The sequence below is a fragment of the Anoplopoma fimbria genome, chromosome 10 (assembly GCF_027596085.1).
Source record: "Anoplopoma fimbria isolate UVic2021 breed Golden Eagle Sablefish chromosome 10, Afim_UVic_2022, whole genome shotgun sequence".
Lineage (NCBI taxonomy): Eukaryota > Metazoa > Chordata > Actinopteri > Perciformes > Anoplopomatidae > Anoplopoma > Anoplopoma fimbria.
Window position 1 is genome coordinate 2,134,602 of NC_072458.1, and position 24,910 is coordinate 2,159,511.

At 39.6% G+C, this 24,910-nt stretch overlaps 1 protein-coding gene across 3 annotated transcripts; it reads right to left on the minus strand.

Moving 5' to 3' along the window:
* Window positions 1–728: 728 nt before the first annotated feature.
* Window positions 729–24,522, minus strand: tbc1d5 (TBC1 domain family, member 5). Of its 3 annotated transcripts, none has more exons than XM_054606659.1 (23): window positions 24,432–24,522; window positions 19,155–19,206; window positions 17,536–17,654; window positions 16,675–16,732; window positions 16,389–16,497; window positions 16,086–16,175; window positions 15,640–15,714; window positions 15,113–15,180; window positions 14,868–14,970; window positions 13,934–14,022; window positions 13,727–13,777; window positions 13,477–13,546; window positions 12,216–12,388; window positions 11,964–12,106; window positions 11,013–11,119; window positions 8,059–8,144; window positions 6,992–7,305; window positions 6,775–6,837; window positions 5,391–5,596; window positions 5,130–5,229; window positions 4,303–4,382; window positions 3,879–4,196; window positions 729–2,790 (listed from the first exon to the last, which is right to left on the minus strand). In XM_054606659.1, exons 3-23 carry the CDS (start codon window positions 17,633–17,635, stop codon window positions 2,497–2,499), a joined length of 2,697 nt encoding a protein of 898 aa, XP_054462634.1. In that variant the 5' UTR covers window positions 17,636–17,654; window positions 19,155–19,206; window positions 24,432–24,522; the 3' UTR covers window positions 729–2,496. The 3 variants fall into 3 exon arrangements, with proteins under 3 accessions (XP_054462634.1, XP_054462635.1, XP_054462636.1); XM_054606660.1 differs by lacking the exon at window positions 24,432–24,522 and adding an exon at window positions 24,378–24,398; XM_054606661.1 differs by lacking the exon at window positions 6,775–6,837.
* Window positions 24,523–24,910: the final 388 nt, after the last annotated feature.

The window sequence follows — 24,910 nt, forward strand, 5'->3', positions numbered from 1 at the left end:
AAAGTCATAGTATAGCATGTCGAAAAAAGTCACAAAAAGTCATAATATAGCACGTTGAATAAAAAAGGCATAGAATAGAATGTTGAAAAAATCATAAAAAGTCATAGAATAGCATGTCAAATAAAAAGTCATAGAATAGCATGTCAAATAAAAAGTCATAGAATAGTATGTCGAAAAAAGTCAAAAAGTCATAGCATAGCACGTCAAATAAAACAGTCATAGGATAGCATGTCGTAACAAGTCACAGTATAACATGTTGAAAAAAGTCATGAAATATATATATAATATTTCTGATATTTTTTCCGGCATAGTATAATATGATTTTATGATGACATTATATGACATACTTTACTTTAAACATTTTATATTTTTATGAAATACCATAATTTAATACTTTTCATGCCATTTTTATGGCAAACTATATTCCAAGTTTTATTACATACTACATGATAATATTGTGATGACATCTGCTTTGAAATTTACAACACAATTATAGTGATTTTTTAAATATATTCTGACAACTATGATATTTTAATGTAATACCATAGTTTCACTTTTTTGTTTAAGCTTGTTAGGAACCAACAAAGTAGAAAAATGAGCTCCTTAAATAGACTGAAATGTCAGCCTCAGGAGTAATGAAGTGCTCAACATCAGAGACGCACTGAATGATGCCTGAATGTCTTTTACAGACCATATCCTTTAATTTAATGGATTTTCAAGTTCAAGTACATAACTAAGCAAAAGAGGCCACTGAATTTAAAATGTTTTGTACCATTAGATATTCAACATGAAACACAATGCAGCTGAAAATGAGTGAAAATATCCCACCTCAGAGCTTCAGCAGAGAGAAATGATTGTCTCAGTTGATCTGTTTAGAACTCTTCCTGCCGGATGTCATCCATTGAAGATGCCTATCTGAGACCAATAAACGCAGCTTTCTTAACTAGCTACACAACTGACAGCTAAAGTAAAAATACATTTTAGAAAACACTAAATTACCTTTTTCTATGTCATTGGGAACCAGCATCTGAATACAATTCTAGGAATTATGGTCAGACTTTGTGGCCAATTGTATCACATTTAATAAAAAGGAAAAAAAGAAATGACGGACAATAGTTTTTATCTGTGAATTGCCTCTGGCAGTAACACACACATACACCACGTGTTTTCAACTATATTCCTGCCAGTTACATCGTATCAAGTGTGTAAATAAGCAGTCACTATGTTGTCTCTTGAGCGGTAGAAGGGATTTGCAGAGGAGTAGATGTGGTTTTGTTCTGATCTGTTCCGTTTTTAGTCTTTGGCATTTACACATACTCAGATCTCTCCACTATGAGGTTTTTTTTCCAACCTCCAAACCTTCCATTTGCTTTGACAGTAGTTTTGAAATAATGCAATTTACAGTACCAACTGTGAAGACCTGATTTTCACACAAACCCACACAAACGTTTACATCAACATTAAAAGCAAGCACAGCATTCCCAAACAGGCTCAACAACTCCAGTTTGTAGTAAGAGCAATGTAGTTTTATTGGTCTTGAGTTAATTATGTTGAATGGGCAGCTAGAGGGACATTCTTTGTGTGCGCTGCTTTACATGTTTTCCACCGGACACGAGAACAACTAATAACGTGAGAAAAGCAAACGGTCAATTACCACATTAAAATGTCCACATTGGAATCAATTTAAAAAAAAAAAAAAAAAAAAAAGATTTACTCCATGATTTAATCATTTTCATCCAGGGAGTTAAACTAAAGGTTAAAAATATTTTCTTAAAAATTAAAAAAAGAAAGCTAACAAAAAGAATAAGATCACAGAGTTAGGTTTTGTTTGGTTGAGAGACAAATAATGGTCAGAGGCACTGGTTCAGGAGGGGAGGGGGGGAGAAAGCTGCCCTCGAGAAGGAGGACAACATCCTTTCCTTTGAGTATCAGAGAAGAGAGCTTACTCTGTAAGGACATAGACATATACAGACACAGGCAGAGGTATGGCATGATCTCCACATTCAGAAGAATCAGAGTATCACATTCCCAATCATTACAGTAATCTTGGGAGGAGAGAGTCCTCCCCCAAATAGAAATTGCAGTTTGAGGTCCAACAGAGTAATCGTGTAGTGACGGGGTAAGCAGTTCAATGGTGCCCTCTCTGGTAGAGAATGGTGGTACAATTAAATATCATGAGTGACATGACCCAACACAGTGAGGAGACAGGCATTCGGTAAATGAGATAGCATACATACAGCATCAGCTTAGACAGGGCTGAAGTGGCACAGCTGACAGGTAAAGAGACAGAGTATAAGGTATTTACCACTGGAAGTGTCACAGTTCAAATGTGCAATTTTTTAGATGACTGCAGCTCCGGCAGTGCTCCACCAAAAACTGCAGATTCCACCCTCTAATCCCATGTCAGTTTTCTTTTTTTTTTTAATTTAAATCACATCCTGTGAATGGGATATGATTCAGGTATAAGAGGAGCAGAGGGAGGGGTGGTTGGCTCGTTCACAGGTCGTTCGGGTTAACAATGGTGAAGTCAGAGTCCTTGCTGTGGGTGGAGCCCTCGTCTGGGCTGGAAGAGCCCGAGGTTGTGGCGACCATCAGGGGGTCATGGAAGGTCCCGGCCGCACCCTCAGGCTCCATTCGCACCAAGCCGCGCCCTCGCCTGATCGGAGGGGTGCGCTCGGCTGCAGCCTTTCCTCCTCCTCCTCCTCCATCGGCAGCAGCCAGGTCTCCATCCTGGCACACAAGGATGTAGTCGTCCCAGTTCTTACCCTCGGAGCCAACGCAAGACACCACCTGCACATGAGAGATGGTATGGGTTGTCTGTGTCTTTTGCATGTGTTGGCAGAAAAGCCCTCTCACTTGAAATGATTGCTGATGCTAATGCTATTAGAAGGATTAACTTTGTTGCTCTTTATACTACTAGGCAGGGGATAAGCAGGCCAGGAGTAAATAGCTGCCGAATAGCTGCTGTGTGACTATTATCACCCGGCTGCAAATAGACGCTCTGTTAAAGTGGCCCTATTATGCTTTTCCACCTTTTCCCTCTCCTTTAGTGTGTTATATATACTTGTGTACATGTAAAAGGTCTGTAGAGGGTAAAACCTGAAGTCCACGCCTAAAAGGAGTTACCCTCCCCCTCAGAAGCTCCTGAATTCTCTCCTTCACTTCCGTAACTTTATGAGGTCACAATGTTACGGAAGTGACTTAAAACTCCTTCCGGCTAGTTTGGCCCACCCTCAAATGACAAAAGAGAGAAACAGAGCTGAAGCTCCGGAAGAAGATTTTTTTGAAATGTGAAACGTTGACCAATCACAACAGAGTGGGCTAGCTGACCAATCAGAGCAGACTTTGCTTTCTGGAGGGAGGAGCAAGCGCTACAACGGAGCATTTCAGAGAGAGGGTGAGAAGAGGTGCTGCAGGACAGCCAGGATGAGAAAAACAAGGAGGATTATGAGGATTATGAGCATTAACGCATGTAAACATGTAACTGTAACTTGAGATAAAAGTAGCATAATAGGGCCTGTTTAAATGATTTGCACTTCTTAATCTAGTGCAGTGAGTGGATGTAGAAGACGTGTTCATGAACCAAGGCTGTATAACCACTGTCTGCTGCGTCTTTGGCCCTAAAGCTCAATGTATTTGAATGCAACATTTAGTTGATGTATAAAGCAGCATATCTCTGGGTGATTCATGCTGCATGCAAATAATACAATTCTGCTACAAATACTGGATCATTTTCACACACATGATGAAAATGATCTTATTTAAATATACTGAAAAATAATTCTAACTGAAATGAGTGTTGCACATAATATAGATAGATGCCAACAGTGAAGAGCTTTAATTCCAGCAGCCTAAAAAATGAATGATCATCAATTAACCTGTTGCTCAGGTGGAGTCATCGTCTGCTCCTGCTCCTCCTGCTCCTGCTGCTCCTGCTCCTCCTGCTCCTGCTCCTGCTCCTCCTCCTCCTCCTCCTTCTCATCCATGGTCAGGCTCCTCCTGTCCAGATCAGAGTCCCGGCTCTGCCTGCCTTTTCCTTGTTTGTGGTCGTCACCGTGGGGATTGCTGGCCCTCAGGGCAGTTTCAGCCGCTGCCGTGGAGGTGTAGTGATCGTCAGCGATGGAGATCTCCTCGTTCTCCTCGGCTTCCAGCTGGCTTTGGTTGAAGCGCAGCGATCCCTTAAGGATGTCTTTGATCTGACAGGATCCGGGGGAACACGTCAATGTGATAGAAACAGAGAAGAAGACGCATAGTAGAAGTACAAAAACGTATCACAAACAATGTACACTTGGTCAGACTCACCTGTTTGAGTCCAGCCAGTGACACCAGGACCTCATCCTCTTTCTCCAGGTGTTCTTGAAGAATCACTTCCTGGATATTACCTGTGGACATGGAATATGCAGTCACCCACAAAGCTAAACAAGATCCCTTAATTAGATGAAGCAAATACTGTAACAAATTTGAAAAATGCTTTGAAACCTTGAACTGCGTCCCATATTTGCCACCTAGTGCACACAGTATTCTGTCTAATATGCTATGTATTTTGTAGTACCATCAGAAGTCCCATATTTGAGCAAAATATGTAGTGTCCAAAGCATGTACACTTATTTCTTGCTTAAAATACAATGTGCTTAACATAAAGAGATAAAAAGATCCAAATAAACAAAAAACATTGCATAATTTTTATAAAAAGACAAAAAAAAAAGAAAAAAATATATATACAGATTAAAATGAAACAATGACCAAATTAAAGCTGAATAGAAGCTTATTTAATGCTACCATTTGCACTATTGTAACTGTATAATGTATATTTGTTTTTAAAGGGTTGTTTTGTTATGCGCATTGTATATACCGTGCTGTACTTGAGGAAAAGCCATATTTCCACTAAGGTAGACAATAAAGTCAAATCGATCTAAACATACCTTATTGTTATATTTGTCAATATGTTTATTTAAATAAAATGCTGAATTTATTTATTTCAGGTGCAAACACACAATGTTTTGTTTTTGGGTTTTTTTAAGAAAAATGTTCAACATTTTATGTATTTGAAATAACGTTTTATATGCAGAAAATAAACATGGAAATTTGCCCATTTGTTGCTGGTGTACATTTCTAGTTGCAGTACTCACAGATGTGAGTGTTCATCATCCTGGCACAGTATTTGCTCATGGCCTCCAAATCGTTGATCTGACCCTGCAGGAATGACACCTGGGCCTCCAGGTCCTCCTCCTGTTGCAAAAGCAGAGGGGAGCTTGGTTAGTAGAGGGTCAAGAAACCCAGAGAGGAGTTAAGGTGTGTAACTGTAAGATACAAATGGAGAATAAGACATGCAGACAGTCTGACAGTAAAAATACTAAAAGTTTACGACAGCAGATGGTGGAACTGCTCACCGACTCTTTCTTGCCCATGCTCTTGCTGTGGGAGCGAGAGCGAGTGATGTTGAAGAACGACTCTTTCTTGGTGGCGGAGAGAGGCGGAGATGCAGTGCTGACATCACTCCCTCTGGAGGGGGGGAGAGGCGGGGAGGCGGTGGGTTGAGGCCGCCCACCCAGGCTTTCTATGCTGGGAGAGGAGCTAACTGTCCGGGAGCTTTGGCCTGAAAAAGAGGGAGGACAGAAGACAAAATATAAACAATATGTGCACAGCTTCCCTTTAAAGAAATCAAATATATCATCTCAAGCTGTTATGTATTTCTACAACAGGACAACAATGCTTAAGCATGGATTTTCATTCCTGACCTAGGGATCAATATGTCTCATAAATAGGTAATTTTTTTTAGGATACAATAAGAATATGAAGCATCGATTGTGCAATAATTGGAATAATTCAAGGAATTGTAAAAAAAAAAAAAAAAAAAGAATAAGTGGATTTATTACTTTTGCATTTAAATGAAGCATTAATACATGAATTTTAAAATGGAATAGCTAAATGAATTAAACTTTTTAAACTGCATGCAATTCCTTTTACATTTTTTGTCTTCTGCTTTTACATTTACAGTTTTAAATTTGTCTTGGCTTTGCTTTGACTTAAAAAAACTATTAAATTTAAAAGACGTGTATCCAGGGAGCCACCTAAAACTTAAAGGAGATCCAACCCACAGAGCAGCAGCAGGAGCTTTGATTGGCGAGCTGTCTAATATTGGCATGGTACGTGGAGAGTCAGACCAATCAGTGCTCCTGCTGGTTCTCTGTGAATCATGTTCATTTATTAATAATTTCAGAGCACATTTATTTAATCATATATAAAAGATGTGTTTACATTCATTAAGTGACTATAACTTAACATAATTCAAAGCCTCTTTAAAAGGATAAGAGGAAGGTTTTTCTTTGCCTTTTTCTTAAAAGACAAAGAAAAACCGGCAAACTTGCAAACACATGACACACAACAACAACAACAACAACAACAACAACAACAACAACAACAACAACATTTACATAAACTGTGTCTTGGACACACACACACACACACACTGCAAGTTCTTTAGTACAAGTCCAAAGCAATGCTGACAGCAGATACCAAAACACAACACAACCATGACGTTTATGTTATCAGTATAATTTAAGCTGATGTGGCGAGCTGTGATCTCCCTCTGCTGGTCAAAGTTTGCCATTACATGCTCTGTACAAACGTCCATTCACTATAACGTGGACCAAACTGTCTGCTAGTAAAGCAGCAGGAACAGTGAATGACAAGCTTTGTGTGCAGACATGCAACGGCGACACAATAATGGACGAGGGGGGTTGTCACACAAGCTGTTGCCATGGTAGCAGTTACCTTGTGTGTCAGTGTGAGTCTGGGCTGGGGGAGAGTCCTGAGAGACTTCACCTGAAACTACATCTAACAGACAGGAGAGTCAAAGCTGATGCTGCCACACTAACCAACGTCTGCAGATATTCAGATAATCTGCACTGGTGTTAATCTGTACATGCAGCAAATCCACAAATTACAAAGCAGCCAACACAAGTGTAAATGTGTGTGTCCTGCTGCTCACCTTTGCTGAGGTGGACAGGCATGCTCTCGGACTTGAGCAGGCGGTAGTGCTGACTCTGGGCGTGGCTCTGGGTCTGCAGTGGGGCTTGTCCTGACGGGGGCTCAGCCAGCGGGTGAGACAGGGCGGGCGCCGGTGCCGATGCGGGTGATGTTGACGAGGAGGAGGACGAGGAGGAATGAACCTCGCTGTTGATTGGCGAGATGCCTCCAGATCCGCTCGATATTGCCGGAGCGATGAGCTTCCTGCCAAAGCTCAGCAGGCTGTTGGAGACCTTGTTGATGTTGAGCGGGGCCGTTTTTGTACTGGAACCAGAGCTGGAGAGAGAGATGTATGTTGATAGGAATATGGAAAAACAAACAACTACATACAGAACGCTTTTAGACCTTTATCCACACATGGTACTTGTTATTGCTGACCTTTTTTAAACAAATTAAAAGCGAACATTGACACAATCCAAAAAAAGTTATGTGAAACCGATCACTTCTTGCATTCACAAGCTTGTTGTCAGCACATGACAAGTTTTTTGCTGTGCACAATAACTGACAAAAAAAAGAAGACCTCATGGTGTTCACTGTGATGGACCGCCAATCTCATACAAATGTTAAGCTTCTGCAATATGATTTTCAAACTGCAATTAAAATGTTTTCTATTCATTGACAAATGTAGCTACATGTGTGGGAAACAGTCAACTACAACAGGAAATCAGACTTATAATATAATATAATAAGCACAAGGCTGATTCATCAGGCGGGTAAATGTTCTCAAACGAACACTGTAAGAACTGCTGCAGTTTGAGCAGTGTATTAACATTTTTAATATACACCTGTTTGTAACATTTGAATGGTTTTAGAAGTTTCTATGTACATTGTGGTTATTTATCTGATGTTCTCTGTGAAAGATGACATTTTGAACATTATTTACAGCTACTTGAACAGTCTGAAAGAGGATGAGTGTTTTACAACCAAATTGAAACTACAACCAAAGTATTTTCAGTTAAAAGTGCATAATTTAAAAGAGTACACAGACTTTATTTCTTAGAGAGAGGAACAATTGTGTCCATGACTTACCGTGACTTGTTCATCAGGTCAGCTCCCCTTGTTTTGTAGTAATCCAGGTTCTGCTGGAACTGGTAGTTGACCGGTCGGGGATAGTTCTACAAAGTGGACATAAATAAAACATTTTCTTTTGTTCTTTACAAGTCAGAGGAAGTTACTCTGGTGTGCGTGATAAACAAAGCAAACACGTCAACCCAAACATCGGGAACGCATGACTACATAAACAAGCAAAATATGAGTACCTTAATGTTTCTGAGTCAGTAAATATGAGCAACGAGCAAATTCCCTGCCCCCTCCCCCCCTTGTCAATAGGGATGATGCCCCCTCCCCCAGGTGTTCCTTGATGCGGACGTGCTGTGGCATGGTCTAACAACTGGGGGAAACTGTCATTTTGGATCAGCACCTTCCTTGATTCATCATCCCAGGAGAGTAGTGGATGGGAGTGTGGTGAGTTGTGTTTGTTTGCAGAAAAAGGTCAGTGAACTCAGAAGAGTAAAAGAAGATTGTTTGACGTGGGACCGTCGGGTGATGGCTCAGGTCAAAGAAGCAGTAATTTGGATTTCAAATATATACAAATCAACAGATGGTTTTCATATAAAGGTAAAGGGAAGAATGTGATCCTTCTGTGTGTGAGGAGTGATTTAGTGTGTGTGTGTGTGAGAGAGAGAGAGAGAGAGAGAGAAAGCAACAATGAAGTGTGAGGAAGAATATGCAATAGGGCCAAAAAAAATGACAATTTTCTTTTTTCTTTAAATTTGCTACATCCTGAATGCAAATGTTTAGCAATTTAGCATATTTTCACATTAGTCAATGTAGCAAAACTTCTCAAGGTGTCGACACCAATTCTTGTTTTTGTAATCTCACTGTCTTGCGTCAAAAAACATTGCACATATAAATTACATAATTGGAAAAGGAATCAGTTACTGTAACATGGCAATAGCCTTACTTTATGTTTAGAGTCACGATTTATTTTTGGACATTTCACAGTTTTTACTTCTATATTCAAATTCATGATTGTGCTCTACTGAAAAACGTACCCGCACACAAAATCGAGGGCAAAAAAGATTCAAATAATTGTTAATAAATATATATATAAAAGCTAATTTATGCACCTATAACATAACTGTATTAGACTGGAGGATTTTTTTATTTTTTTTAATGGAGCCGCAAAATGGTTCATGCAATTTGTGGCAAGAAGTAATCCTTTTAGCTGACTTGATTAAGCCATAAATTATGCAAACCTTGAGTTAAAAGAAATAATATTCTGACAAATGTAGCCTTTGAGCCCCCTTTAGTCTTTTATTGTGTCCAAATCAAGGTTGGTATTGATTAGCTCCAGCCCATATTGTATATCCTAGGAGTCTCCACATTCTTGATCCACTGTGAAACAGAACAGACCTTTTGTAGCACTGAGAGGGAAACGTATCAATCAGGGCTTTACTGAAAGACATTTTTTTAAACATCCAAAGCTTGAATCAAATAATTAAATTGAGGTTTTTAAATGAAGCTTCAAATGTCTGTCCCTAATATTTAATGATCCCCCTAAAAAATATGATTTGGTGTAATTGTGGTTATATAAATGTAATTTACAGGGCCGTTAGACCACTCTGTTAATACAAGTGCAGGCCTCCCTTTGTGTTAGGGAAGCCAGAGAGCAGTTTTTTGACACAGTGAACATTTTCTTTTTGAAAAGCTCAACGGTACAAAAACGAATTGAACCACAATATTTTTTTTATGTTGTGAGTTTTGGAAAAGATTTCATCTAGCTTTTTTTTTTACATAAAAGTTGACTTGAGCACTATGTGTGTGTGTGTGTGTGTGTGTGTGTGTGTGTGTGTGTGTGTGTGTGTGTGCGTGCGTGCGTGCGTGCGTGAGAGAGAGAGAAGGTGGACTTTTGCACACAATGTTTCTGTAAGATATTAATAATAATAATAATAATAAAAAAAGTTTAACTATTCCGTACCGCCCTACCATCAATGTTCATAGACAACCTCCTCAACAAGAGTGTGAGGGAATTTATATTTTGAGGACTTAAATGATCCGTCTGTTTCCCACTAGAATGTTTTTTTTAGGTAGCTGTGTCTTCCTACTTTACTGAGCTTTGTTGTTGAGGTTTCTGAGTCATGCAGAATGTGTTCCTTTAAATATTCTGGTCACAACTTGATGTCTGTTTGTAAGGCATGATGGATGAAATGGTCAAGAAATATTAGCTACTTATGACTGTCTCAACCTTGATCTCTGATATTATTTAAATGTTGTAGGTTTTAAACAAGATTTAGAGCGCTTTATTTATGTTACACACACACACAGCATATTTACATTAAACATGTATAAACTTCCTCTTTCTTATTAACCGGATCAACCGGTTCATTGACTGCACCTGTGCTTCATGTATTTACAGTAAGTGCCTTAAAACCACTAACATGTAACCAGTGAAGTGTGCAACACTGAAACATTTGCAGCCAATTTAACTTCACTTTTAACGCCTACAATATTTTTCACAGCGCCATAATAGTTTTTGGTCGACACTATTCATGATGTTCAAAGATTTCAGCCCAGTGTTTTGTGTGTGTGTGTGGTGTTTGGTGTGTGTGTGTGTGTGTGTGTGTGTGTGTGTGTGTGTGTGTGTGTGTGTGTGTGTGTGTGTGTGTGTGTGTGTGTGTGTGTGTTCACTTCTGCAAATATTTTCCCACCTCTGCGAAGAACAAGATCATTTATGTTGTAAGAACTGTATTTCCTGTGTTAAGAACTATATGATTCTCACTTTCTCTTCTCCATTTTAACTTGTGACCAGTCAGACATAATGAAAGCGCTTAAAATACGTGGACGGGACTATTAGGAAAATTGTAGAGTAACAAACACAACCACAAAACCAGAAAGCTGTTGATCTTGGTAACAAAGTCAGTTTGTACAGTAACAACAGCACAATGATGTTCCAATTACTTCTGCTAGTGTGGTTTGCTTACTTTGGGATCTCGGAGGAATAGAGCCTTTTGCAGCAGGGAGCTGATGTCTCCTAATGGAGGGTAGTGCATTAGCAGGCCCAGGCAGGTCTGGAAGTTACTAGCAATGACTGAAACAGACAACAAATGGAGTATTAGTGATGCTGTGCACTGACTATGAATCCAACATCAGAACTCATTCAAATATAGAATTTTATTGCATTTAAACTCTGCGCGAAATGGAGTCATGTTTCCTTAAACATGATTGCGTATGCTTTCATAAATAGGTTCTAATGGGAAAACTAAACTTTAGCACAACGCTGCCATTCCATTATTCTTAGCAAGCACCGAGCAACTTGTCCTACAGCTGCATCACACTTCATCCACGCACAATCAAGTGAGTCAGAAATAATTTTCTCCAATCGTTCCTATCAACTCTAGCATTTCTTCTACCTTCAGGGAACACTTCAGAAAAGCACTTCTCTGATAAACAGCTTCCTATTTGTTCCAAGGACACTTACAGTAGCTGTAACAACACTGTAGTGCCACTGATCAACATCATCACTGTCTCTTGTGTTCAGTGCTTGCAACTTAGATTTTGTATTTCATTTTTCCTTCATAAAGTCTGCGTTTGTATGAAATTCAAAGTTCAGATCGATCGAAAAGTCTTCTTAAGTGCTGTATGCATGTAGTTTCTTGGCATCGGTTCTATAGCAGCAGGGATTCAATGTCTTACTTTAAGACACTTCAGAGTAAGCAGGGAGAAAATGGGATGTTTGCCAACATTAGAGCTTATAACCACATCTGGTATGGCAGCAAATATCTACTGTATTCTATTTAAAGCAATATGACTCCATCTGATTAAATGAGGTGGGAGTAAATCACATTCTTCCAGTTAAGTGTTTCTTATGAAATTACATGCTCCAAAGAAAACATATGGCGTTATTGGATTATTCAGTGATAAATGGAGCGTACGAGCGTCTCGGATGTAGAGCAGCATGGCCACAAAGATGTAGTCAACCAGGTCCAGAGTGATGCTGTCGGCAAAGAGGGCGTCCCAAACCACCAGCAGGTCCTGGAGCGGGAACTCACGGCCGAACAGCAGACGTACCCACCGGCTGCAGGACAGACGGACAAACAAACAGAAAGGGAGACATGGTCACTGTATTTGTGTACAGCTGAGGGCCAAAGTATCAGACGCCTTTGAATACAGGTGTAAATACTGACATGCCATAGATTTGCGGGGCGATCTCCAGCCGGTTGAGGTGCATGTGCAATTCAATGTCGTGCTTCTTCACCAGCTGGTCCTGGATGCGGTTGACTTTTGTAACTATGGCAACAGATGGCCCCGAGTCCTGGGGCCGTGCGAACGGGATGCTGGTCAGCATCTCTTCCTTACCCTGGAGCAGAAGATCATTATGTAATTAGCTTCGGTTTAAAATGATATGTGTCCATGTGATCAACATTTACTGGATATGTTGAAAAGGAGCAAAAGTGACAAATGTTTTTTTATTATTATTATTATATATATATATTTTTTTTTAAAGGAGGGCATAGAACCGTCAGAGTTTGAACAAAAGTTTATTTCAAGCCAAAATGTGCAGTTTGTTCAGTTTATACAGTACCAGTCAAAAGTTTGGACACACCTTCTCATTCAATGGTTTTTCTTTATTTTTATTTTTTTCTACGTTGTAGATTAATATTGAAGACATCCAAACTATGAAGGAACACATATGGAATTATGTGGTAAACAAACAAATGCTCAACAAACCAGAATATGTTTTATATTTTAGATTCTTCAAAGTAGTTGAATGAGAAGGTGTGTCCAAACTTTTGACTGGTACTGTATATTGGAACATTCAGTTAGTTATATTCCTTAAGAATTTTATAAAAACAAACACCATTTCTTTCAGCAATAGCAATTCAATGTATTTACATTCTGTCATTACCTCACCTCAAACTTGTGATGGCTTTTATTGTGAAGGAATCACATTGAAAATATTTGTAACCATGACCAGTCATTAAAAATGTGTTTACAAGACAATTATCATATCTGTCATTTTTTTTGACAGTGAAAAAGTTTTAACTTTTGCAAGTGATAATGGAACTAAGGAGCAGAAGTCACAAACTCTTCCCCGTGACCTGCTGTTGTGTGGAAAACAACTTGCTTTGTGTGCAGCATTAAATCAGATCACAGTTCTTTATAAAAACATCAGAAGTTTGTTTGGCTGCACTGTAAACAGATACACCGGGCATTCTTCTGGTGCTTTGCTGACAAAGCAGCTGCTCAAGTGTTTGCTGTAGCATTACATCACACTTGTCGTTACCCTGGTAACCATGGGTGTAGTCAAATCGACCATGGCTGAAACCTTGAGGATTATAACTCAAAGTGTTAATAGCCTTTTGTCAGCATGCCAAGTTTAATGTCATGTCTTCTGTGGGGTCATTATAGCACAATGTCAAAAGCAGTTCTTCAGATCTGACTGACCTTCCTCACTTCCCTCTCATAGCTGGAGAACCACGGCTCTGCTGTCTCCATCAGCTGAGAGAACAAGGCACTGAAGACAGAAGTGTGTGTAAAGTGGAGACAGAGAGAAAGAGATAAATGATGAGCAAACAAAGAGGGGATATATTGTGAGATGGAAACAGACATGTAAGCCAATTCCAGTTATTTGTAAAGTAATAAAGTTTCTGAACATGAACACTAGTAATGTGTCCCATATTAGGAGTGTACTCACTAGGCATCATGCTCAAGATATTCTGGGTTCAACAGACACTTCATCTCCTCACTGTGGGAAAATGAAATTGATCTCAATATATATTAAGAAACAAATATATATTTTTGGCTTCTGACCACAGCACAAGCTACTGAAGTACAGGCAAGTCTTAAAAGGTGTTTATGCCAGCTAAAAGGTTGAAATATTTCACGGTTATGAGTAAGTGACCTGGGGCTGGCGGTCTCGCTGGCGTGCTGGAAGGCTTGATGGTCACAGTGCAGAACAAACACTATGGGCGCTAGCAGCTCGTGCATCCCCTACAGACAGAGAAGAAGAGCATGTAAGACGTTAAAAAAAAAAGGGCAGGGGAGAAAGAGAGAAATGAGGGTTAATTTGTGGTCAGTCTTTCTTTAATAGTGATGCACGAGGTTCCTAATCCGTGATGACAGGTTTAATTTAGATATTGTTAGCAACTGCCCGGCCATGTGTCACTTCCAGTTTGCAAAAAAGATGCTTTACTGGGGTCTATTCATGTGCTGGCACCTGTTACAGACACTGATAATGATTAGGGTTACAAAGGCATTTTGTACACACACACACACACACACATGCGCATACGCACACACACACACACACACACACACACACACACACACACACGTCTAGAGTATCATTACAATGGCTCAGTAAGAAAACCCAATCACACACATGAAAGGATCTATTTTTCAAGGACCTTTAAGTGAAAACAAAGATGTCTGACTTCTACATTTAAAGGAATACTTATCCCACAAAATTACCATTTGTAAAACAGCGGGGGCCATGTTTAACAGCAGTAAAACATTCTCACAGTTGCGCAGGTGTGCTACTTGTCCGTACGAGTCTGAAAAGTTTAAGATAGTATTATTATAATCTAATAAAAATATTTTATATTTTTATTATATTTTAGCGAACCTGAATTGTTTGCGAGTTTGTTAACCTATGTTTTGATATAGTTTTGCTGTAGTTCAACGCTGTTGTTTACTTCAATTCATCAAGAATTTTACCAAGCCTTCTTCAGGAATTCAAGGTAGGGTGAGTAATTAATAAACAACTGGTAAATTTGAGGGTGAAGTATTCCTTTAAGCTCTGTGAAAGAGCTGTTGGGACAATGTGTCAATTGTACCTGTTTATACAGTAACTGTTCATTTTCTCTGGCATAACAGAAGAGGATGTCTGTCAGCTTTGTCCTCACATCGTCATCCTGGAAGTAACGAATCTCTGGGAACCTTATGACAGATTAAAGAAGAATTAAAATAGAAAGGCAGAAAGGAGGGGTTCACTTCATGTTGACGTCAGAAAGCTTTCAGGTGTTAGTTAAAAGAAAATAAACTTAATAAAACAAATAAACAGAATGATGGTGTTACTGACGTTCTCAACACGTCCTGCTTGATCATCCCCTTCAGCTCTTTATCCTGGAAAAACTTGTTCCACAGGCTCTGGACAGGAGAGAAAAAATAGGACGTACACAAAGAAACATTATTCATAAAAACGTTGACACCCCAACAATAATAAATAGTGACCATTCTGTGATCGAAGAACTTCCCTAGAAGGCCAATAACAGCTCTTGTTTACTCTGTTATTATAAGTGTGGCTTTCTGAGTGCACGTCATCAACAAATAAGTAACCACGAGTGGCAAATTATTGTGGCGATGAAAAATGCAAAAAACTTAATTAGTTTAATTCCATAATCCAAAATCAATTCAATGGCATCATAATTACTTAAAAAAATATATGGTAATGAATCAACATTAATGAATGACTGAAATATAATTATTGCAACAACGGTCTAGAGGGAATGCATTAGGGCCACATTTTGCATTCAAATGTGAAGCAAATGACTAACAAAGTGAAGGAGACAGACAGTCACACTGTCACTCACACACACACACACTCACCCCCTCATCCTGTGACAACGGGTTGTTGACAACCAGGTCCTGCTGGCCTGCAGCTTTGCGAGGGTTAGTGATGTGCTGTGACAACAAAAAATAAATAAAAACCACACACAAAGATGTCAATAACAGCCAATCAGAGATCAGCGATCAGTAAATTCCTTAAGGTTTAAACTGCCAGAAATGCATGATGATGTTGTAAAGCAGCATAGACTGTAAGCAGTTAGAAGTTCCGTTTTGTTTTAAATGTTCGTGGTATGTGAAACTGCGAGTGATTTCTCACAATAATTAATAATGAAATTTAGCAAATACAAAACATAATTTTTTATTAAATCATAATGCTTCTCAAATTGCTGCAGAACACCAAAAGCTACTGCAACTTGTGCAGGTGACTGTTTAATAACCATTGTCTCATGATGCCGAGGTAAAAGGCCACACTGAGGCGCTCTCACCGTGTCTTTGATCTTCTCATAGTGGGCCCGGTGCTCCTTGGTCTTGTTGATCCACTGACCCTTGTCTTCTGGAAGAGCCTCAAGGTACAACTGCAGACAGCCAGCACACAGGTTGGTGCATGCTCTTAGAAGTCATACACATGCACACAATCGACACTTTCAAACACTAAACTCTAGGCCGCTGTTTCCACCAAAGAAGGTCTGCAAGCTGCCAAAAGTGCTGCCTTTTTTATGAGCCAGAGAAATTGCCCAAACCCACTTTAATCAAACTCGAAAGGACTGCTTGATCCACTTGGCAGTTACCTTCCAGCACACGCTCCGAAAGCGGCTGCTCCTCAGTCGACCGTTGATGCCTGCCTGCCGGGTCCTGGCCAGGTAATTACTGTTGAGGAACAAGTCGTCCCATTCTTTCCTGTGAGGAGGAGGAGGGGGGGGCAGAGGAACGGGGAGATTTATGAGCTTCTCCACCCAAATTGGGCACAGTATTCCATCTAATGTGTCATCCAGCCAGTAAACCAGGAGGCTGGAGCAGTGAAATGGGCCAAGAGTTTATGGTACACCCACACAAGAACATACTGGAAACACTCACCTGTATGAGAGGAAGGTTGACTGAGACTGTGAGTAAGTGATGCTGTCAAGAGAGCCTCCTGTTCAAGCAGACAGAGACACAACCACAAGGGGGCGATGTAAACAACCAGTGCAAAGGAGGGAACCTAGAAATCAATGATTTTCTAAGCTAAATAAACAGAATCATAACATTTCACAACTGCCATCATAAGGAACTGGCCTCTTAACTGCTTTCAAATGACCAATAAGTTATTTTAAGGGCTTTTTTCTCTGTCATGCAGTGAGGCATACGGGCCAGAAGCAGGGAAAGTGACGACAGAGAGTAAAGCACCATGCTCCTCTTCCTCTTTATTGGCAGTAATAAGTCTAATTTGGCCCGCAGGTGAACATGCATTCAAGTCGGAGAGCTGTCTATCAACATTAGTTACAGGAGTAGATCATTCCACAGGGACACTCAGCATGAATATTCATCAGTTCCACAACATGCCAGCCCTCCCGACATCTTCTCTCCCTCACACGTAAACATTAAAACACAAAAACACCCTCAGCCCGGGGCGTCGCCTGCCTCGTCTGTGACTCACACTCCACAATGAACTCCCATTTTATCTTTTTTTATCATCTCTTCATATCTTTAGGTTATTGTGACTCTCTCTTCTACTCTATGACTCATCCACTGGTCAGAACCTCAGTGAGTGTAAGAGCAGGTTTAATACGGACTGGTCTGCTTTTAGGATGTGATTTACCAAAATATATAAAAGATGGCATCAAGGACCAAATGAAGGAAAGTCCCAACATGACAGAAACAGAAGCATTTTTTAACTAAGGATCTAAAATGTCTTTAGAGTTTAAATCCTACTCTAGTCGACTGTGAGAGTTGACGTACTGCTGCGGTTCTTGTTGAAATTATCGAGCGGGTCGAAGCCCGTCTCCTGCTGCTCGTCTGTCTGGAGCGGGTGGCGGGTCTCGAAATTGGGGTGCTGCATGGCCGCGACCCAGCCGGATCTAGAGCAGGTAATATGAGGAGAAAGAAAAAAGAAACTGGAATTAAATCACAGGTTATTGCAACAGAACAGCTAGAAGATCAGCTGGAGCAGAGGTTTAAAAAGTCTGAAGCTCTGGACCTCCCCTCAGGCAAAGCTTAGATAAAAACGCCTCGTCACCCCTCCGTACTTTACTTGCTTAGTTTCACTATGTTACGATATAAGATCTTGATGTCTCTGGGATCATGATAACGTATCTGATCTCATAGACACTCAACAATCAAGCCATATAGCCTGTTATTGCTGTTTCATACAACAGCAAATAAATAAATAAAAGTCTGTCTTATTTATAACGTTATGACTCTGGGAAAGTTAGAAAAACATTAACATGTCCCAAAACTACTGCATCTCTGAACTATTTATTTGACCAAATCACAAAGATTTAGGCTACAAACCAAACTTTGAGTAGCTTATATCATGTTGTGCATGAACTTTGAACTCAGAAAACAATCCAACAGCTCCAAATGATGAAGCACAATAGTTTCCCACTAAGCTGACAAACACCGACTGATAGGGGAACTGACCTTTAATCAGTGCTTGTGCTGACAGGCATCTGCTCTTAACAGGGAAATTCTGCACCTTTTATGTGGATGTCCAATCAGTGCTGATGGTAAATAAAGTTGATTGAAACAATACATTTATCAGTGCGTTCTATATTGACAGATAAATCTGTGTTCTCATGCTACTTAATCTGTTATACTTCTGCAGAACTACAACTACTTCAGCTTTTATTTCTCTTGGTATTCAACATGTTTTAAGTTCCATTGTGTATATTAAGTTTGAAAAAAAAGAAGAAGCAGAAATTCCTTCTCTTCACTTTTATTGCAAATTAACAAAAATGGCATTCCAAAATATGAGTGCAGAGGATGTTGTGAACAAGGTTTGCTGAAGACCTTTTTCAGGACCATGGAGACAAACTATAAAAATACAACCAAGACCAGCGAGGTCGAGAGGGCAGATGACCTTTGAGTAGTTTTGTTACTGTGCTATTGCAAGTTGTTTTGCTGGGTAAAATAGTAAAGATTAGTTGTCGTCTTGGTACAAGCTGGTTTTGACTACAGTGCCTCTGTTTTTTATTTCTTATTTTATTACCTGCGTATGTATTGGTGCTTCTTGGCTAGATTATGTTTTGTCTGGGCGTCAGCAGCTGGAGCACAATGCTAGTAAATGTAGTCACTGCTGGCACGGCTCTGCGAGCAGGATAACTCAGCTTTTGTCTGTAAATTCTGGCACCCAATGAGAAATGTATTCCTTCAATGGACTACATATACCATCAACAGCGATTGGACGTCAACATTCAAAGATGCCCATTTTTCCCTGTAAGTCTTCTTGAACAGGAATGTTATTCGGACCTCTGACCCCTTCACGAAGGGTTGCATGCTAAATCCATCTACTGCAATCACTACAGTCCGCCATGCTACTAACATTACATGCAGTTGAACGGTTAAATCTCTGAACTTACTGTCACAGCCTCTTGATTCTCCTCCGCCAAGACTCAGTAGAAAATAATAACTCTGCAGGAAGAGGAATAAACAAAAATGAAATGAAACCTCCACACAGGGAAATAAAGGACATGGTTCTTAAAAGGACAAAAATAATTTGGTGTTATAAGAATTAGTGTTTCTCTAATAAAAATGAAACAAATAAAACAGGAAGGAGAAAAATAAAGCTATTATCATGTACAAACTATCCACTGGACTTTAACTACGTGAAGCCTTTACACACAATGTAGCTCGAGAATCAGCGAGGTAGCCGAGCGTTAACTCACCTTATACCTAAGCATACCTCTTTCATAAATATTTGATATCAAATTCACTCAATACCATAGTTATAAGGATCAAACTGGGATATATGATTAAGACGTGACAGTAATAGTTATCAATGAATATAACAAATGACTTTGGTCACAGACCAAACGCATCTACTAGGCTTCTTCATGTGTATGATTGAACAAGCAATAAAATATGGGTTAAAAAATATACAAAAAATATTAATATTAACAGTCATTAGAGCTCCATAAGTAATAAATCAACGAATTGACTATTGTTTGGCATTTTTGCTCACAAAAATGACAAACATTCAAGCGTCTGAAATGTCAGGATTTTATGCTTTTCTTTGTGTTACATAACAGTAAACTGAATATTTGGGGGGTTTTGGACTGGTGAGCAGATGACCAAAGTTATTTGAAGACATGACCATGGACTCCAGAACTCTATCAAGCAAAACATTTTAAAAACATTGCCTGGTTCCAGCTTTTCAAATGTGTGATTCTTTTATCCGTAAGTATTTTTAGATTTTTTTGACAAAGCAAGACATACGAGGATGCCACATTGTGCTGCGGAAAAATCATAATGGGATTGTTTTATTATTTTCTGACATTTTAGATTGATAAAAATATAAATCTATAAATCAAGACAATAATCATCAGTGTGTGCATCGTGAAAGGTAAATGTTCAAATGTATAGATAATGATTTTAGCTCAAATTGTCCAGTTGGGCAGCAGACAAAGCAGGAGAGTTCACTTTAAAATCAACATTGTAATAGTTTGTAGCAGGTAAACCCTGAGCCAATGACACTGCCAACAATCACAACTATGAGAAAAGTTTAACTTTCTCTGTGAAACATCACTATCTAGGTTAAACAATTCTTCCTCCATTCTTTATCCGGCTTGGGATTATTCCACGTTTATGAATATGGTTAGCCTAATACACAGGCCTACAGAACAGCACGCTTCCACTGAGCATTATGTTTCCTTTCGCTTTATTAATTGTGGAAATAACACAACAAAGGCGTCTCTTAAACCTATTAACCATGTGAATGGGACACCGCTCGATAAATCAGCGACACACGCCATCAAAATAGAAATAATTTTATATGCATAATGTATGTGCCTGTTTTCTTAGGAAACATCTGTTCTCCTCAAAGACTAATGCTCTCTTTAAGTCAGAGGGCTTTTTTCTCCCTTCCCTCATAAAAAGGATATTATCCCATTAAATAATCGTAACTAATCCACAACTATAGGGAAAGACGGAGAAAGGAAAGAGGAAGGCATCTCCAATAATAGCCTGTTGTCTTACTTTTACTTTGAAAGAGTGCCATGACAGATTTATCAAACCCTCCTGAGCAACTACAAATATAACAGTACTCACCTCACACAGAATATCAATTCATATGATCACCGTCTGACTTAAATTTGCATTGTACAAAGTGTCAAAAGATATTTTGAGGAAAAAAAAAATTCCCTGCAGTCCTGCAACCACAACAACGCTTTGTCCCTTCTTTCCAAAATGAAAAAGTAATTCTAAACTTTCTAAAGAGGCCTCCTCAGATCTCTCACGGTCCCTGTGCTTTTGAGGAGGCATGTCTTGTGGGTGTGAATGAAAGAGGATGCGGGTAAAAGAGTCAAGGCCTTGCCGTGTTAGCACAGTCTTGCCTGAAGCGAGTCTTCTCTTGGCCTTCTGCTGCCTTCATTACTTCTTCCCAGAGTCGAACGACATCCTAACTTTACTACATAACAATCAAGGCAAATTAGCTTTCTGCATAATTCAATGCACGGCACCTGGAGACACCTCAATAATTCAAAACACGTATCTTTCATGAAATAATCAAATCAATACATAATGAAATGCATAAATAAATCAACAGACAAATAACACTGCGTCCATCTGTTCTCAGGTAGAAGACGTGTTCCTGGGATTTACAACAGCAGCCTGAGAAGCTCAATACAAGCTGCAGCCGTTGTATTATCTTGTTACAAACATTAGGATTTCTCAACCACTTTCTTTTTCAAAGCTATCGCCTCAAACATGATTTTAAAAAGGAGCAACAGCAATGTTTTGGGCTGTTTGAAGCAAACTGGATGAACACCAAAGTCAAGTCAGACAGCCCCGCCCTGAACCCCTCCCTCCAATAATCCTCAAAGTGTGCTACAAAACATTTCACTTCCCTTTACTTTAACACGCATTCAATTGGAAAGCGACCACAAATATCGCAGTATTTGAGCCTAAAAACTTTCCCCCACGGGTATCCAACCTTGATCAAAGCCAGGCAAGCATCACACTCTTTTGGGCCCTGAGAATATTTCAGTTCTTCAAATCAGCTGATCAGCGAAGGGGGTTCACCTCAACACAGCAGACAAATTGACAAATTTCCCATTCAGCTCCTCTTCAAAATGCAGAGGCAGGGTTTGCTCATACTTCGGCTGGACACACACACACACACACACACACACACACACACTAGAGATCCCACATTCAAGCTGAGCTGACACCAAGAAAAGCTTTAGCCAGCTTCAAGCTAATTGGCCTAAATGCACAAAGGCTAAACTATTCTATAACTAAACCCAGATTAAACTGTATTAAATGTTTTTCTAAAGTGCCTGCAGGATTTCCATTTAGAGACGTCTGACTAAATTATTGTAGTTCCACTGAAATGAACAGGCTTGTTTTCAGTTCTGGAAATAAATATTTGGCATTCAGTAATAAAAAATAAGTCATTTGATGAACCAGTATACTAGTCCTGGTTTCCACAAAACATTTTCAGACGGTCTTATGTAAAATATGTTCCGTAAATTATCAGTACATGGGCTCTTTATAGGATGAATATTCAAACAGGATTCTGCAGACGGCGGTGAAGGGGAGCCGTCACTGGCAGCTACAGTCGAAAGCTGCAGATTGCAGTTTAGCCAAAGTGAAACAGCTCAGCTAAACAAACTCACATGCCTCTACTTCAACCCACAGCAAGAGCCCAGGAGCCTTCAGTCACATGCTCCGCAGCCGGCTGGGAACCAGCATGACCTTAACCTTGGCGAAATTCTGCGAATTTGCCGGGTCTTGACTGATTCGATTATCGATTACATGAAGAGAGATAGAAACCTGACAAATACATGTCTGTATACAAAAACCTGAGCAATGGTACTTCTAGTCTTGACATGTTTGAAAGTAATTGAAATCAGTATTTAGAGAACAATGTTGTTGCTTTAAACAAGTGCTAGTATTTGTGTTTTGGTATGTTTTTGTTATCTGTCCTGTTTGTACTTGTTTATGATACTTTTTACGTTGCTGCCCATCTTGACAAGGCCTCGCTGACAGAAGAGATATTGTATCTTGATGGGACCTAACTGGTTAAAATAAGTATTAATAAAATAGACCTCCACAAAGAGTCACAAGATAAAACAAAGGTGATGTAATATTATCAACAAGATATTTTCAGACTTTACTCTAATCTTAGCTTTTGTTTTGTGAATTGCTGGATGCTTTTACCTCTTCGGGGCCTCTAAAGAAGCATCGTTCATTTGTGTCGCTCACAGCTCACGGACTTATGCAACCACTGCTGAGTGATCACATTTATTCTAACAAATCACAACGAAAAAAAGGTTTGGACTAACTGCACCAGGGGTAGAACTGCATTGCAGAAAGAACAAAAGGAGAAATATTTAAAACATGCAAGAACATGCAGTATTTTGCTGGAAGACAGTGTCACAAACTCCCCCATAACACCACTGACTGCCCTACAACCCATTTCCTCACACTTTACTTGTCAACGCAGACATGTGTTGTAAAGGTCATCTGTTGTCTCCAAACTCAACAGCTAGGTCAGTTTCGCCTTTGAGACAGTGTCCCTCCTTTCTAGAAGTTCAAAAGAACATAATGTCTCCAGTCAAGAGGATCTTCCGTCTAATCCTGCACAAATGCAGCCCCATGCTATCCCTGCACAGATACCTGAAGTACTACCCTGAGCCTTCCTCTTAGCACTTATTCGTATTAGTTTGTTGCACTTATTGTATTCGTATTAGTTTGTTGCACTTATTGTATTCGTATTAGTTTGTTGCACTTATTGTATTCGTATTAGTTTGTTGCACTTATTGTATTCGTATTAGTTTGTTGCAATTATTGTATTCGTAGTTTATTATTGTTTATTAGTTTTGCAATTATTGTATTCGTATTAGTTTGTTGCAATTATTGTATTCGTAGTAGTTTGTTGCAATTATTGTATTCGTATTAGTTTGTTGCACTTATTGTATTCGTAGTAATTTGCCTCTGCACTATACTTTTGCTCTGGTTTATGCTTTTAGATGCTTGTTTAAGAAAGGAGATGCACTTATGACTTCTGGTGACTAGTAGTTCTCTTGAATACCTATGTTGAATACACTTATTGTAAGTCGCTTTGGATAAAAGCTTCTGCTAAATGACTGTAATGTAATAATGTAATATCTGTACTGAACTAGTTTGTGGAAGTGTGAAGATCTGCATTAATAAACTGAGCAGGCAGCCAGTGCTGGATGTTACAGACCCTCTGCACTGCCCTGAATCCATCACCGAGGCTGTCAGGCAGGCTGGGCCAGTCGAGGAACTGGGTTACAAGCACCCTGCACCACTACCCACAGAGAGGAACTGGTTTCCTGCAGGTCTGGCTCCATAAACCATACCCAGCACTGACAATGCATTTACAAATGAACGCAAAAAGCATGTTTCGTGAGGAGGAGGGAGGTGACAACCAGCAGGAGCGTCGATGCAGACAGCTGCTAAGGCTAACGATGCTAACTGAATGCTAAGCTAGTTCAATGCAATCTCACTGTTATGCTGATATGACTACATGTGTTAGCTGTTAGCATAACCCGACTCGATGCACAGGCCCGACTTTACTTCCGACACACAGAAAAACACACACACACATACATACTAACATAAAGTGTGAGTAAGCCCACACAGTCATTGTAACCCGCAGTGTGGTTCAGTACCTGTTCGGATCACGCAGGACTCCTCATTCTGCTGGTTTGTAAACAGCAGCGGGTCAGGCGGATGTGCTGAAGACCAGCTGACTGGTCATGTGACTCCCCTAGCTGTGTTGTGAGGCATTGGGTTGACAGAGTCTTTAAATCTACCTGTTTTAGACATCAACACAAATGCAACATTTAATAGTTGGTAATGAATGGTGATTAAATCATGCTCTGATGCTTTTAAATTAATAATTATTAATAGGAACTTTTGGGTTGCCAGGTTGTGGAGACTCTCTGTGGGAGCTTATTCAGCAGTAAATAAAGGAATTTTATAGAAATTCAGTTATCGGTTGACGTTGTTATTTAAATGTGTTTACTTTTCCATTAGGTCAGAGGTCAAACAAGCATTGGAGTAGTTTACCTGATGAATAAAGTGTGGTTAAAGGTGGTTAAAAATCAATGTGATCTTTGCAACCTTGCAACCCAAATCTTATTATTAT